Here is a 17409-nt window from a genome sequence, read left to right on the forward strand (position 1 = left end):
ACAATGGATGTCTGGAGCAAACAGTTATAAATGGCTGTCAGGGATTGCTTCCTGTCTGCAAGACAAAAAAGAGGGCCTGGACATAACCGTATTAGGACGACATGTTATATATAAAACAGATGCTGACAGGAATTTATAGATGTAACAGGTCTTAGGAGGACATATTGTACACTATTTAATGTGCATACAGCAAGTGCTGACAGGGAATTATAGATGTAACAGGTGTTACGAGGACGCGTTAGAGATGGAACATGTGTTAAGAGTACATAAAATGAATGTAACAGGTGTTACGAGGATGCGTGGTAGATGGAACAAGTGTTAAGAGTACATAAAATGAATGGAACAGGTGTTACAAGGGTGCGTGGTAGATGGAACAGGTGTTTAGAGTACATAAAATGAATGCAACAGGTGCTACGCAGACGTGTTAGAGATGGAACATGTGTTAAGAGTACATAAAATGAATGTAACAGGTGCTACAAGGACACGTGGTAGATGGAACAGGTGTTAAGAGTACATAAAATGAATGCAACAGGTGCTACACAGACATGTTAGAGATGGAACATGTGTTAAGAGTACATAAAATGAATGTAACAGGTGCTACGAGGACGCGTGGTAGATGGAACAGGTGTTAAGAGTACATAAAATGAATGTAACAGGTGCTACGAGGACGCGTGGTAGATGGAACAGGTGTTAAGAGTACATAAAATGAATGCAACAGGTGCTATGCAGACGTGTTAGAGATGGAACATGTGTTAAGAGTACATAAAATGAATGTAACAGGTGCTACGAGGACACGTGGTAGATGGAACATGTGTTAAGAGTACATAAAATGAATGTAACAGGTGCTACGAGGACGCGTGGTAGATGGAAAAGGTGTTGAGTACATAAAATGAATGTAACAGGTGCTACGAGGACGCGTGGTAGATGGAACAAGTGTTTGGGTCATAATAGATTTCTCTTTTGTTTCACACCATAACTTTAATGTTGATTCTGATTTTCTTGCAATTATACCTGCATACTTGGTGGATCGAAGACAAACGTTAGCTGTGAAAAATGTATGTTTTGTGACCACACACCCGCAGGTCAGTGGTAGTTCACTACCACCACGAACTTAATCTGTATAAAAAAAAAAAAAACTACTACTAACATGAGAGCTTCTCCCACAACTCTTGTCGATAGGAAGATTGTGGCATAAAAAATCCAATTCCAAGCCCTCATAAAATGAAAGGCCTTTAAAGCATTATAACCACTTGAGTGCCTGCTGCTCAATATTGGAACATGGATGAGGGCATATCATTTCTTCTTTAAAATCTCATTATCTTCATCTTTCGTTTAATTCCTTCATTGAAGAGTTTCAAAGATCCCCACACAACAACTCCTGGTAAAACAATCCTGTCACTACACAACAGCAGTAAAGGTGTTTTCAATTACTCTGGCTGATTAAACCTTGAGTCAGAGTTTACGACGACATTAAACTCAATCAATTGTGTGCTGATTAATTGTGCCGTCCTCACAGCCGCAACAAAACTAATGAGACGGGGGAGCTGTCACTTAAGCACATGTTGTGCTGGAGGGAGTCTTCTTCTACTTTATCTGTGTAATACACAGAAATTTGGAGTTGTGTCAAATCCAACACAACCGACTTTATGAAAAGAAGGGTCAGAACTTTTGAACTGAAATCATTACAGACGGCATCTATCAGGAACATCACTTTCTTCCCTCAGATGCAAGTGTTTTTAAAGAACATTATGATGTCATGGTAACATTGACCATCTAGATATAAAATGTTATCCATCCATCCATCTTCTTCCACTTATCCTATCAAGGGTCGCGGGGGGCTGGAGCCTATCCCAGTGTCTACGAGCGAGAGGTGGGGTTCACCCTGGACGGGTCACCAGTCCATCACAGGGCCAACACATAGAGACAGACAACCATTCACACTCACAGTCACACCTACAGTCAATTTAGAGTATCAATCAGCCTCGTCCCCTCTTGATGTCTTTGGACTGGGGGAGGAAGCTGGAGTACCAGAGAGAACCCAAGCAGGAACAGGGAGAACATGGAGACTCCACACATTTCTCTTCTGAGGTTATCAGTCCAAAATGGCAGAAACAGTTGTTTGCTAGAATTGAAGTGAAGGCTTGTTTGAGTGGTGCACTTCTGATAAACATTAACACTTGATTTGCAAAACATGGATGTCTTTAACTTGCACGGTGCTGCTTTTATCTTGAGAACTTCCTCCGCCGTTATTTTCACAAGTGATAGTTGAACGCTCTAATCAGCCATGCAGGTGAGCTCAGTAACCGTGACTGAGGAAGTGAACTGAGACAAAGAGGAGGTGTATTCAGCATCGATGAATGAGTTTATGATGTGTAAACGCAACATCATCAACGGGTTGTTTCTCCATCCTTTCAACTTTGAGGCAACAGACGACAAATTTAATTAAAGAAGTGGTCTTTATTACAGCAAAGAAGCCAAACATTACAGACAAGAATAATTATGAACCATGAATATCAACTCTATATTCTGACTGGCCTTTTACCCGCACACCAACTTTCCCTCACTGTTCTTCGGGGCCATGATGAAATCTATGAGGGAGGGATGGTGGGGATGTTGTCATGATTTTCTCCACGGTTGTGTGTCAAAAAAATGTGGACGTATTTAAATTCTGGGAAACTCCCATCATCACTGTCGTGTGTCTAAATTAACTCCACATGATTATGGCCTGCTCCGTTCTGTCGCTGTCAGACTATAAATCTGGAGAAATGAAATGAAAATTGAAGTTCTACCAGCGGAATAAAAATCCATGTGATTGTGACATCAAAGTTTGAAATTGTTTTTTTGTACATCTTCTGGAGTACAATCTTTAACAACAAACAGAACCAATCTTGTAACATGCCATCCATCAAGTACATCTCTACTGTTTGTCCAACAATAGAACCTCATGATAGTCTATCTACAATCCTTAACAGCACACCTGGGCTACTTGGTTTCCAACCAAGTGTAACCGCTGACATTTTATTTACAATATATAGCTTCTTTTTTTTTTCTGAACGATATTTGTGCAAAACAGAGACACATTTTGTCCAGCAAGCCTCTCGAGCCACGTGAGAGGAAGCCTTCTGATGAGTAAAACACACTGAATGATGGCCCAAAAGGTACTTATCATCCATGAGAACAGTTCAACAAAGCCTTGACGAAGATGCAGTTAAAATGCTTCCAACCAGGAAATTCAAATGAATAGGCACAATAAATGTTTTGTTTTACAGTCCTACATGTTTCACTCATTAAGCTTCTTTGCACCGCTACGTCTGCATGTGTGTGTGTGTGTGTGTTTGCGTGTGTGTTAAGGGATAATATTTAGCAGGATATGAGGATGGAGATAAACAGCTTATCCCGACTAAAGACGTTAAGAGGGATAGGAGCTATTATCCGAAATACTCCCGTGCATGTAAATGCACTGATGTTCTACTGACCACAAACAAACAGAGCGATGGGCTTGTACACAAAGAAACCACGGCAACATCACATTGATTCATTAAGTGAAAACAAGACAATACTACTGAGCTCCACCTAAATACTGAAAAGCTACTGCTAATGCTTGAATATACAGCTTTGATCAGGGCTTCTTAAACGTTTCTTCATGGACCTAAACCGAGCAGATGTAGAGTCCCACCTCGGGACTCGTTACAGGCTCATTAAATCATTCTTATACTCTAAGCGGGCCCATTTCGTGTCCCCAACCCACAGTTTAAGAAACGCTGGCGGTGGTAGAGTAAACATGGAGTGAAGAATGATTGTTCTTACAAGCAATGCAAGTAAACAAACAATAAATACAAACAATGTGCTTTATCCATATAGACATATTTACACAAAGTCTTTGGCTTATGAATAAACATCAGCTACAAAATTATAATAATAGAAAGAGAAAAGTGTCGGCCACCAGTGCACAAAACAAATGAAGCCTGGGGTCAGTTCACTTCCAATTCCATTCAAACAGAAATGGAGCGAGTACGCGTTTATTTTTATTCCCGATTATTTCCAAAAATAGGCCTCGTACCTGAAATCTGCTCATGTTCGAGTTTTGAAAATGTTTCCATTTGAGAATTGGCTGAATTGAAAGTGCATTGGGCCCAGCCCTGAATTAAACATGACACAACGAATGTCACATGGCTAAAAAAAAAGAAGAAAATCCTGTGTTCGATTTCACAATTTCGAAGGAGACTTCAAAACATCTCTCCAGTAGATCAGTAAGAGGCCCTTTTTACAGATGCCGTGTTGGCATGTCACTGCACAGGGGGCCCTGTTCCATTCAGCTGAGCCAGGTTCTGGTCTGTGCAGGCTAACAGAACAACACCATGGTTCTGCTTTGATATGGCAACATGGCTGCTGTGAAAAAGGCCTATCGATGCTACAAAAGCAGAGAAAATCAACATAAAGAATAACATCACACTTTGTTTTAACATATACATTTTAGTGAAAATCCTACAAGTTGCCACTTCATGATTTCATTAAAAAACAAAAAAACATCTAAATGTCTAATAATCCCCATGTAAACGTTCGGCTTCATTGTCAGTCTTCTTTTCCAGACACTACTTTGCTGACTCTGTCTTCTGCTCTCCATCGTATGTAACCAGTGTACAATGGGTTCCTAACGGCTATTAAATACTTAGCTTCTGAATCTCTGAAATGACCTGAAACATAACATGGGGGTGAGGCTGCTGAAGGACAAAACCAGACGCATTCACAGAGTATCGCCAGACTGTACCTTTCTGTTTCACTAGGATGAAATGCCCAACTGTTCAGTTACTCAGAAATTAGCGTGGGATGTTGGGGCTGCTAAAAACCTAAACTTGCAGTTCATCAAAAGCTGTGGTTGCAGCTTGCAAAGGGAAGGGAGACACCTAGAGTTCACATGGAGTACTGCAGCTCAAACAGCAGGAGGCAAGTCCATGGAGGGAGCTGTGGTGGGAGACAAACATACATGTGGCCCAAAACATACAGGGGCCAGCTGGCACTCTAAACGCTGTACAATAAGCATAAAGGAGGTAACATCTGCTCCTCTACTGCAAGCCTCCGCAGCAGCACACTTCCTGCTAAATGCCAATTTCGCTCGAGCCATTTGTGGGGACGCAAACCAGATGCTTAAGAATGGCCGCCACAGAGGGGAGGTGGGACCAAGCAAGAGTAAAGGATCAAGCACATGGGAAGTGAAAAGATGCTGTCCTCCACTTCCCCTTCCCTTTCTCTCCTTTGTTTAGGAGGACTCAATGAACTCCAGCGCCAGGTCGTAGCAGAACCGGTACTGCTCCTGCACACACGTACAAATAAAATGTTAGTATTTTAAGCAAGTAAATGTATTCAGGTTATCCTCTCTCTCTCTGACTCACCGGAGTGTCCACCATGTTGGGTTTGCTGTTTCTCAAGGTCTTGACAGCGTGGAAGACGTCGACCACACTCTGCCTCTTGGCCATCTCACACACGATGCTGCTGGCACAGAACACTCCACTACGCCCGCCTCCATTTCTTTAAGCACACATGAATGTAACAGAGATGTATGTGTCAGAATGAGGGAGATTTATTTTTCTTCTGGTTCTCAGTGAATGCGTCAGACAGAGTGGCATCATTCTTATCTGGGCTTTTGGGAGGGCTCAATGAAAGAATCTAACAAAGAGAATCCTGTAGTGCGTCTGGTGTGTACTCACAAGCAGTGGACTATGGTTCTTCCTTCTCCCTCCTCTCCCTCACGCTGCCACTGGTCGACCTGCAGGATCAGCTTGAGGAAGGAACGTTTGGAGGCCGGGACTTCTCTGTGTCCCGCCCAGCCCAAGTACTGGAACTGACGGACCATCAAGTAGCCTTCCTGAGGCTGGCGTATAAAAAAACAAACAGTAGATATAAAATTGATGAAAAAGTTGGTTTAAGAGTGTTTGTGTATATACATACAGTATATATGTGTGTGTGTGTGTGTGTGTGTATGTGTGCGTGTATGTTTGTGCTAACCCTGGTGAGGTTGCAGACTCTAAAGAGCCTGCTGATGATATCACAGTCCATGGAGCAGGACATACATTCCACCTGGACTGGCCCGTAACGCAACATGCCCTCTTCCGGCCAGTATTGGGGACAACCCTGCATACATAAACACATTGAAATATAGTTAAGTACATTTTTAAATCAATATCATATTATGGCATGATGAGACGGTGAATGTGCAGTACCTGAGCAAGGTCAATCTCATTCAGCATCACCAGACTGGTGCATCCGTAGTCATAAACTAAACGCCAGAAGTCTTTAACTGTGTTTGGCAAAGGATGCTGGGTGACGATGAAGGCAGCGGGCTGTCTGTAGCTCTGAAGGAGACAGACAACAGAAGTGATGTCAGCTCATCCATCCATAAGATTTAGTGGTGTATTTATTAGAAGACTGGAGGACAGACTGTAAGATGAAGACAACCTTTCACACACACACACACACACACACACACACACACACACACACACACACACACACACACACACACACACACACACACACAAGCAGCCAAGCAGAGCAGGACAAGGAGCACACTTGATACAAAGATGGTCACATGATCATGCAATGGTCAAGGGGCATGCGTTGCTTCTACGAATGCACAACTACAACTACATTTAGTGGGGTCAGTTCACTTCAGTGTGTGTCAGGAAACACCTGTACTTGTACATCATAAACCGACCAAACTGACAGTGAACTGAGCTCAACTTTCATTTTAATGAAACTATGCAGCAGCTGATGTGCAGTATGGGTGTGAATGACATTAATGTGAGGGTCAGGGTCAGGTTTGGGGGGGTCTGGGTGTAAATGGCTTTGCTAAACATGAACCAGGTGGCGGAAAAAGACACCGAAGCCATGAAACAAATCCAGTATTGGAGATTTGAAGTAAAATTCCATTACCTGGAACTCTTCTGACAGCTTGGTTAGAGAGAGGCCAAAGGAAAGTTTAACCTAACTAAACTTGGACTGAAATCCATCAGATTTGATCACAATTTTTGTTCTGAGAGAAGCCAGGTTTCTTAACCCAACATGCACTTTGCATATCAACCATTAGCATGAGGCTAATTAGCCCACCCATCAATACCTCCCCTCCCTCTGTAACCTAAAATTTCTCTGAAAACAAAACTGCCAATAAAGACAAAGTTGTAATTACAACCAGATATTTCTATCTTACCTCAGATCAATGGTTAACTATTTGATGACATGTTTTTCAAATCATGGAATACGGGCAACATGTCAGGAATGTTTGGGTGGTGGCCAGAGTGATTTTCTTTTTGTTCAAAACCTGGATTTGTCTATAGCCTTCTGCTGCTAAAACCACAAACAGCATCACACAAACAGGGAGGGGAGTCTGTGTGTGTGTGAGTGACTGCATAAAAATATGTATAGAAATATTGGCTTGTACGCTACCGGTACAGAACACCTCATGTTCCCAATTTGATAGTCTGTCACGGTCCATCTTTGTGGCCTCTTTTCCTTTCTGAGCCACTTTTTCAGCATCGTTCTTGTGGCCTGTCAAAGCTGCAGCTCTGTGAAAATGATACTTGCTGACTTGGACACTGTTAAGCTGAGTAAAGCTGTTGTCCTGTGAGCTGCCAGTCAGCTGTCAACTCCAAGAAACTTCTCTGGTGATTGTGTTTTGGCTCTGAAAAACCTCTTCCAGTCAGATCTTAACACATTCTAAGAGCCTTTTCATGCTGGAGGGATTCTGGAGTCCTCATTGACATCTCATAAAAGAAAAGACCTCCATATCTGAATGTTATGATGGTCCGTCCGTCTTTGTTAACAGCCTTTTTCTGGCAGTTATGACCAATATACAACTTCCTACACAGTAATATTGTCCAGAAAATTCCTGAGAGGGTTTAATACCAGTTCCAGCACTGCTTTCATACAGATAGGCGGCTTGTAAGTCATCACCTTCAAGAAATATACATGATTTTCAAGTTTTCTATGACCTAAACTTTATTTTTTAACCTCTAGCCATTTAAAGGTGTCTTTTACATTATTTAGGAAAGTATTGAAATGTTAATAAAACTGTAGAAACGAGGGTGTTCTAAATATTTCCACCGGTAGTGTACATCTTTGTGTCTTCATTTATGTAAACAGTCCTTAAGTCTGTATCATTTTCAACAAATTTGAGTTTGGGACAATAGACATTTCTTTATGTCTTGATGTTGTTAAAGGCAACACATCTACTCATGCTACTCTGAGAAGTTGATACAGTCCCAAGAAGTCCCAAAAGTCCCAAACTACTCTTGCATGATGTGTTGAAAATAACACAACCTCATTGTGTTGTGTGTGCATGTTATGAACATGTTGTGAACTCACATCCATAAGAGCGGCGTTGATGTAGTTGCTGCTCTCTCCATCTATTGTAATGAGGAAGGGTAGGCATCTGTCTGGAGGAAGGCCATCCATAAAACGGTTCTTGTCCTGGTTTCTCGGCAACAATGCAATGCTGCAGTCCTCAGGCTGAGGCTGAGGAGTCACTGAGTTCAAAGTCTGGACAATGACAAGGATGTATATATTTATATAATATGATTAATGATTCAAAAAAATGTAGTTTAGGTAATTGACTCTTGTGAGTTTGAAAAAAGGTTAAATAAGCTGAACCACAAAAAACCAATAAGCTGAAAAAAAAAAACAGCTCAAAAGAGCTCATGGATATAACCATTCTGTTTACAACCACAACTGTTTATTATTCTGGTAGTTATTTACTAAACGTAAGTAATTCTTTTGGAACAACATAAATTCTGACCACCCATAGCAGATGAGTGATAGACAGTCAGGAGACGTACGTGTTTTGGAAGAAGTATCCTTTGAGGGGTAAAGCAACAAATGATAATATGTTTACCTGGAACTCATCCTTCAGATGTGATGAGTTGGTCTGGGAGTCGATGCGGATCAGCTCGTAAAAAGCAGCTTTGAACTCACACACTGGTATGGCTGTTTCTCCGCAGAGACACGCCTCTAATATGGCATCATGGATGAATATGTACTGCTCCTGAAGGCAAATTTCAACAAACGCATTTGATTCATACACATTTGATAAAAACACTATCGACAGTCATTGAAACAGGTTGTCGGATAGACAACACACAAACACACACACACACACAACTGTGATACCAAGTGGAAGTGAGTAAACAGACACGGTGAGCGAGCAAGTGGTGGCTGATTGGAGGTGGAGTTATGGAGGAAACAGTGACAGTGAAGTCGACAAACGTGCATCACCAAAATAACTTTAAGCAAGCGTCTGCTGCTACAATGTCCTACCTGACTGTATTTAAAAGTTGACACAAGATTTAAGTGTGCTGCGTGCTAAAATGTTTTATGTACAATTTAGTTATACTTCAGTGACATGTACAAAAGGTGTCCTTGAATCACTGAATTTGGGTTGTAGTCGTTGCTTGATCAAGATAACAAAATGTATCACCTTGATTATTTTTCCTTTTCTCCTCGCTAGAAATCAACATGTAGAAAATCTGAGTTCTACGATGAGGGTCCGCCAGTGAAAATCCCAGTCATATTCTCCATAGAAGAGTCATTAAATGTAATATGCTAGCTGCCCAAGGTCGAGTCACTGAGGCGAGCCGGTTGTGAAACAAATCAGCACTACCCAAATGGCGTAAGTGTATAAATCACGTCTCTGATGAGTGGAGCCCTGTTACTAAACCGGCCACTTTCAGCCATTTTGAATTTTAAGAGTTCCTTCGGTTTTTTGAGAGGAACCTGGATGCAGGACCTCAGTTGCCCTTTCTGGCAAGAAAGGTTTTATATTTTGATATTATAGAATCATTGGTATCCAAGACATGTGAGCTGGCAACAAAGTTGGTCATGAAATGTAGCTATTTTGGAAAACCTTGGGGCACAAACATTGTGGCTTAAAAGATAAGAAGTTAACAAGAAAAGTTATACCTTTTTTCATTCTATTTCTGCAATGACGCAAAAAATCATCATCTGCTCACTGGTTGTTTTTCCAGGTAAAAAACTCTATTTTAAGATTAGCTGAGGCCTCAAAGGAGAAAGGGAAGGGGACATTTACTTCTGGATCTGGAGCCTTTCTAGAGTGGTCACAGTTGAGCTGTATTGTTCTCAATTCTAATGTGATTTAAAGATGTCGGAGAATTAGTACATGGCCACAATGTATCCTTAACGAACACTGGTAAGAGTTTCGTTTTCATTTTAAAATTCACCTGTCTACTCGATGAGCATTAGAAAAAAGCAGAGCAGTGGAAGAACTCTTAAGCTTGAATGTGTTAAGTTTTTTGCTTGTCATTTAAAGGTCCCCTCCAGCCAGGAGTTGTACTTCCAGTGGGGGATTATGGTGTGATGTATAACGTTCTCTCATCTCAAAGAAGTAACAAAAAACATCAATGGTCACATTTAAGTGAAATGAATGGAAGATGGATGAATTTCACCCCTTCAGCTGGTACTAACAATGAGGGTACTACTTTGTGTGAACTCTATCATGTTGATGCAGATGGAGGATGGGTAATGCAGTCACCTCAGTCTGTACCATGTTGATCCTCCTGGAGCGAAGTGCCTTCACACAGTTGTAGATGTCGACCACCCCTTCTCTCTCTGCCATGTCCAGCATGATGTCAATTACGATGAAACAGCCAGTACGCCCTGCACCAGCACTGCAGAGAAAACCAGACAAACATCATATTAAGACACAAATCAGGTTTGCAATTGATAGAGAGAAGAAGGACTTCATAAGTGCAGTGTGTATAGGTAAATGAATGACTGTGTGTAGAGTTGTACATGCATACCTGCAGTGGACCACAATGGGCCCAGCAGATGGAGGATTGGAAATTTTAACTCTGCGGATGAAGGAAAGTAGTCCCGTGGCGTGATATGGTACTCCGTGATCAGGCCAACCTGTAAAGTGGAACTGCTTGACTTCTCGCACCTCGTTGAAACCACGCTGTGAGGAAAGAAAAAAAAAAACAAAGACATATTAAATTGCAATTCACCCACTTTGAGTCATTTACATTTCAATGCACACATTTCTTCAGTAAGTATGACTCGGACACATGAACAAGTTAATCTACTACTTGAATAAATAAAGAACAAATGCTTGACAGTTGAGTCAACTTCAGTGAATATTTTATCTAATTACTGTAAAATTTTAAAAATGTAGTTCAGTAATAATAAAAAACACGACTCACCCTCTCCAGTGTAAATGTGCGAACCACATATTCAGCAAGAGGTTCAACCTCCACAAAAGTGACCTTGAAGTCTCCATACACCTCTGCATCATCGGGCCAATACTTATAGCACTTAACCTGGAGAAGAAAGAAAAATAGTTTTGGATTGTTTAATACCCAGTCGTGCTTTCTGTGTCCCCATACAAGTCAATGATCATCTTGGGGCGCCGTAGATTTGTGGATCTTCAATTTTCAACCACACAAAACTGGCCAGAGAGTAGAGCTTGATGAGCACTGACAAAAAAGTCAAACAGAAAACAGCAATTTACCCTTCCAACTTCCACCAGATTGGTTACCATGACGATGCAGGCCGACTGTTCCTGCCACACCATCCGCCAGAAATCATACACAGTCTCATGGACAGGACCTAAACGCAAGCAACAAATAAATATTCAGTATTTAAACTTTATACTGCTGGTTTAAATATGCTTACATTTTATGACAGCCTATATGAAAGCAATTGTGCAGAATTAAAATTGTTGGTGTTGTGACATTGCTGTGTCTTACCCTGAGTAGCGATGTAGTGACTTGGTCTCTGGTAGCCCTGAAAACACAACATCATAAAATTTAATATGTTTTGAAAATGTGAAAACCCTCCACAGTGCAACATCACAACCACCAAATGGCTCATTCTCATCTGTAAGAAGACAAACATTACACAACATATACATACAGAATATATATTTATATATATATATATATATACACACACACACATACATGTGTACACATATATACACATGCACACACACACACACACACCTACATACATATATCTATATATACAGTATGTATATCATATAGTTAACTGCAATATTTTGACAATATAGTGACTTGTATGGTAGTTCTGAGTCACATCCTATATAACTGTCTTTTCAGGATTTATAGAGTAAAGAAAATGATTCAATGTGAGAGCTTTTATAAATGAAATACTGATTCCTGACATTTCTTGAGAGCCTGTCACCTTCACTGGGAATTGTATACAGCATGACTGGGATTTTCACATGGTATAAGACATTAATAAGAAGTAGGCGTAAGCAGATTTTGAGTGCACAGTGAGATGTAAGCAGGAACAAAGAGAGGGCAACATGGAGTGAAATTCTTGGTGCAAAAAAGGCCCCAGCAACTCAAAATCGAGGGACAAGCTGGCTGGATGTGAGAAAATGTGAATGGATGAAAACAGGTGTCAAGCTGCAGGGGCATGAATGAAATAATTTACAGTGATACTTACATCCCTGTACAGCCAAATCTATAGGCCAAGCCACAGGCAGAAAGAATAAGTGGAGGAAAGAAAGAAAGAAAGAGGGAAAGAAAGAAAGAAAGAAAGAAAGAAAGCACAACAATGTCAGTGAGTGTCAATCAGAAAAAAGAAAAGTTGCATTGATATAATGGGTGTTGGAACAGGGCATGCAGAAAAAAACATGATCTAACATATAGAATTAGATTGAATGGTAGAACACTTCCTGATGTCATCTGATCCCATGACAGCCATACTGAAGTATCACACCAGTCAAGCTGAGTGGTCATTAGGTTTTTTGAATAGATTCATCAGGAAGTACCCACTCTATTAGTTCTAATTCTAACAGGATGTGAGTGGAAGCAAGCACGTGAAAGTTTTAATGGTAGTAAAAAGTATCAAAGTAGAACATGCTATTAGCATTTAAAATGCAAAAACATGAGAGAACAACACGCAGATGATGATTATTGAAAAGTGACAGCGGAGTAGAGATTTGAATGTGGTAACAGATGGAAAGGTGGATAATCAATGGTGGAATGGAAAAACAGATAAAGAACAAATGGATGAATAGATGGATGGACTGACGTTAAAACGCAGCGAATTAAACAAATAGTTTGAAGTTAACGGTGAAACTAGCATCAGCAGCAGCATAGTGTAGTGTAAGGCTGACGGCTAGCCTAATTCTGTCTGAAGGTAAAAAATAAGATAAAATGCCCTCTTGTATCTCTAAAACCTAACATGTTGAATCTGTTTCGCTAACTGTGTACAAGAACTCAAGTCTGAAATCAGTGACAGTTTTACAAGGGGTTACAGCTCTCATCAGTTCCGAATCCTCAAGATGACGACACAATCTACTGTTGTCCTTTGTATTCTTCATTTACTGTAGATAAAAATGGCACTAAAAAGGGCTGCGCCATGGCGCATGACCAAAGATGGACTGAGTGAGTAGACAGACAGAAACTGGAGAAACACAGCACGACTAACACCTGAAAAGGACATGAGTAAAATATGAATGATGTGGTTTGAGAGTGGCTGGATGCACAAAAAGTGGATGAATGGATGACTAGTAGACGCAATTAAGGTATAGAGGCCTGACATACGAGCGAGGGAGTGTGGTTTCGTTGGTTTCGTTGGGAGCCAATAGTAGCATTCGATGCGTTTCCACTTACATCGATGTAGTTGGCGTTGATGTAGTCGGAGGAAGGGTCATCTTCTATGGGCTGCAGAATAACCCTTGAATGATCATCTGAAGAAAGAGATAGAGATACGGTGGGGAAGACAGGAATAGATGGCGATAAAGAGTGATACAATGAAAGAAAAAACAGAATGAGAAAACATTTATTTTTTGGGCAGAATATTGGTATTGATGGAGCCTTTAAAACTGCATTTTTATGTCGGTGTCTCAGGCCCAAAGCTGTTGAGGGGTAGAGGTATTTTTGTCCATCCCCTTTTCATAAACGCAATATCTTAAGAACGGTAAGAGGGAATTACTTCAAACTGGGCACAAACATCCACCGAGACCCAAAGATGTTCTTAGATGATTTTAGTGGTCAAAGGTCAAGGTCGCTGTCACCTCCCATGAATCAAATATCAAAGGAACGCCTGGATGGAATTTATTCAAATTTGGCACAAATGTTCACTTGCCTCAAAATGACCAGATGATCTTGAGGATGTCTTGATAAATGAAAAATTTAAGTGGTCAAGGTCAGGCCACATGATGGTGACAACTAGTAGACTTTGAGGGAATTCATTAAATTTGCAATAAATGTTCACTACAACTCAAAGAACTGAAAATATTTCCTGCTTGAAGGTAAGGACCATTGTGACAACACACTCCGAAGAGGCATTCCACAGGAATATGGTATTTCTAGCTCATTTTAAATGTACATTCTATGTGATGCAATTCGATGTGATCACTTCTTCATTTCTGCAAAAGTTACAGTCGAGCAAAGTTGTTTTTTTAAGAAAGCAAAGCTTCAGTTCCATGCTAAATCACCAGTGATAAGTCATAAAACAACTTATCCAAGGAAAAGCCTAAAGGGGATTTTTCTGTGTCAAAACCGCCTGCATTCTCAAATTGTCAACTGTAAACTGAATTTAATTGCAATTAATTTCTTTCTTTTTATTTCATATTTACTTTTCTATTCGTTGAACTTAAGTGGGTTTTCTTTCGTGTATTCTTTTAAGTCCTAATCCTTTACCCCCCCCCCCCATTTGCTTCTACCTGTAAAAAACTCAATTGTCTGTTTTAAAAGTGTCCAACAGATGAGTTAATTTAGCTTACTTACATGCAATAATGTTCCCATAGCGGTTCTTGGTACGGTTCTGCTCCTTTTTGGCCACATCCCAGGAGGCCGACTGGCCCTCAAAAAAACTCTGTACCGCCAAGAACAGACAAAAGATAGAATAGAAAATTATGACAGTCCTGCAAGATAATTCTAAGAAAGACCGAATGAGATTTCAGCTTGGCTGGTTTCATCCATGAATTATGAGACAGATAATAGCTTTACGACTGTTAATAATGTGGAACACACTGCCCGACCCAAAGGAGTGCCAATTTGACCACATTATCATTGTTATCTCATTGATATAAAACTGCAACACTGAAGACAACATCCCGCATTTCCCTAAAAATGAATTTTACGTTTAACAACAGCCCCAAGTGGGCAAAAAAACACATCCCAGATATTTTGACGTGTTCATTCAGATATTGAGATCCAGTCAATCTGGTTCAAAAAATTTCCTATGAATAATCCATCCATCCATCCATCCATCCATCCATCCATCCATCCATCCATCCATCCGCTTATCCTGTTAAGGGTCACGGGGGGCTGGAGCCTATCCCAGCAGCCTTGGGGTGAGAGGCGGGGTTCACCCTGGACAGGTCACCAGTCCATCACAGGGCCAACACATAGAGACAGACAACCATTCACATTCACAGCCACACCTACGGTCAATTTAGAGTATCAATCAGCCTCGTCCCCTCTTGGTGTCTTTGGACTGTGGGAGGAAGCTGAAGTACCAGAGAGAACCCACACAGGAACAGGGAGAACATGGAGACTCAACACAGAAAGATCCCCTGCCCAAGCCCAGAACCTTCTTGCTGTGAGGCGACAGTGCTAACTACTGCAGCACTGTGCCGCCCCCTATGAATAATAATAAAAACAAAAGCTGCTATAACTGCAGCTAAGACAATCAATAAAAGTACTCTTACTTCATACTCCTCTTTGAAGCCGTAGCTGTCAGAGGTTTTCATTAGGTTGATGTGCTGCAAGAGGTCGGCCACTCGGATGGCGGGGTGCAGCTGTCCTGTCTGATATGGAGATTCAGTTCCTTCACAGTGATACCGAGGAACATCAAGCAGCCTGCTGTTCTCTGCTACAGAGCCACTGTGGTTCTCATCTGTACAAGGGGAGGAAATTAATGGTCATGTCAATATACATTATACACGAAAGGCTTTCGAAGTTGTGCGGAGGCAAAGTACGTGAAAAAAAAAAAAAGTTCCAGTCTTCTGAAACCAGCTGCATCTCAAGCACTTGCCGCTTTCAACCACAAACTAAATCAACAAATGGGTTCATTTTCGGTTTGCATACTCACCTGTGATTGGAACTAGATGCCAAAGCAGCAGAAAAAGAAAGTAGTAAAATGTCAGACTTGTAATTAGACTCAGACTAAAGTGTACTCTCATTAATCCTTGTACAAAAACATGAAAAATATATACCAAATCGAGAGTATGACATGCGACACCAAAACCGTAGGAAATGACCAAAAATGTTGCATCAAACCAAATGATTTTACTGACGTATATCTCAGATGAAATCTGTAAGGTATCAAAATCACACAACACCCAGAGACCATCTTCAATCAGCACTGACCTGAAACTCCTTGATGTGCGAGTGGTATCATCCATCACTTATTACAACCATATCGCTTTAGTTAGTAAAAAACATGTACTTAATATCCTCTATCTACTATCTTCCACATCTATTGTGATCAAAACAATATTGACAAATCTGATTATATCGCACAGAAATGCTGCAGATTAAATTTGCTCTTGTGGGTGAAACATCTATGATATAATCATCATTGCATTTTGGAAGCTTGTACCTTGTAGAGGTGATTAAAAGGTTACATTTGTGCGGTGAACAATCCAGTGCTGTGGGGGATCGTCTGAGTTGGCAGAATTAATGCCCAGATTGACAGGCTGTATAATGGAAAAGCTTGGTGTTGCAGCACAACCAACTGATTTCATCTTCACCTCTGTTTGTTAACTGACACTGTTTATTTCATTCGACTGATTGCTCGGAGGACTTTTTGCTAATTACTGACTGTTATGGCTTGTTAAGCTCTCGTCACGCAAATTAACAGTAAACTTGACCGGACACCGCCTCTTAATTTGCTACTTCCTGCAACTTCCTCTGACTCTATGATGTGATTGGCTACGACAGATTGTAACTGCAGACTTCACTCCAAATTAGATGCTATGGAACAGTTAATTAACACCGTTTGGTGGCGCTGGGAACTATGCAGGCCTTAAGGCTATGTTAGAACTCCTATCATGCTGCGCTGTCAAATCGAGATTAAATTTACGATAATAACATTATGGTGCAAGACTTGAGTGTGAGTTGATTCAGACACTAACAACAAAACAAGCCCAGGGAATAACGGAAGGAAAATACATCAAGCTTCTAGATCCGTTGCTCTGAAAATATGGCTCCTTTGCCAAACACACAGAAGCAGCGCTACAGGCATTAGATTGTTCACTGTCATTTGATGTCACAGTTTTAATGTGTGGCTGTTTTTGCAGCGGCTATGTGACAAATGTTCTTCTTCTTTCCAAGCATCAATTCCTGTTGCTATTTGGGACAGGAAATGGCATGCCTTGAAACAACTAAAAACTGTGGAAATAATTGGGTCTCTAAGGGAGAA

The 17409-nt window shown here is 40.8% G+C and overlaps 1 protein-coding gene across 19 annotated transcripts in view; it reads right to left on the reverse strand.

Annotated features, from left to right (window-relative positions):
* Nucleotides 1-2443: 2443 nt before the first annotated feature.
* ptprk (protein tyrosine phosphatase receptor type K) overlaps nt 2444-17409 on the reverse strand; it is a 120670-nt gene continuing 105704 nt past the window's right edge. For 3 of the 19 annotated variants that reach the window (XM_086190436.1, XM_086190437.1, XM_086190430.1), the window contains 18 exons: nt 16078-16089; nt 15694-15882; nt 14769-14864; nt 13581-13726; nt 12475-12492; nt 11751-11787; nt 11513-11610; nt 11205-11321; nt 10806-10960; nt 10538-10673; nt 8885-9034; nt 8359-8532; nt 6931-6948; nt 6219-6350; nt 6004-6129; nt 5706-5869; nt 5391-5526; nt 2444-5311 (listed from right to left, as the gene is read on the reverse strand). In XM_086190436.1, the coding sequence (XP_086046562.1) occupies nt 5258-5311; nt 5391-5526; nt 5706-5869; nt 6004-6129; nt 6219-6350; nt 6931-6948; nt 8359-8532; nt 8885-9034; nt 10538-10673; nt 10806-10960; nt 11205-11321; nt 11513-11610; nt 11751-11787; nt 12475-12492; nt 13581-13726; nt 14769-14864; nt 15694-15882; nt 16078-16089 (1958 nt within the window). In that variant the 3' untranslated portion in view covers nt 2444-5257. The remainder of the gene's footprint in view (nt 5312-5390; nt 5527-5705; nt 5870-6003; nt 6130-6218; nt 6351-6930; nt 6949-8358; nt 8533-8884; nt 9035-10537; nt 10674-10805; nt 10961-11204; nt 11322-11512; nt 11611-11750; nt 11788-12474; nt 12493-13580; nt 13727-14768; nt 14865-15693; nt 15883-16077; nt 16090-17409) is intronic. The other 16 variants (XM_086190438.1, XM_086190432.1, XM_086190447.1 and 13 more) reach the window with 13 other exon arrangements.

This window comes from Aulostomus chinensis, chromosome 20 (genome assembly GCF_037954235.1).
Source record: "Aulostomus chinensis isolate RoL2024-O1b breed Wild chromosome 20, RoL_Achi_v1.0, whole genome shotgun sequence".
Lineage (NCBI taxonomy): Eukaryota > Metazoa > Chordata > Actinopteri > Syngnathiformes > Aulostomidae > Aulostomus > Aulostomus chinensis.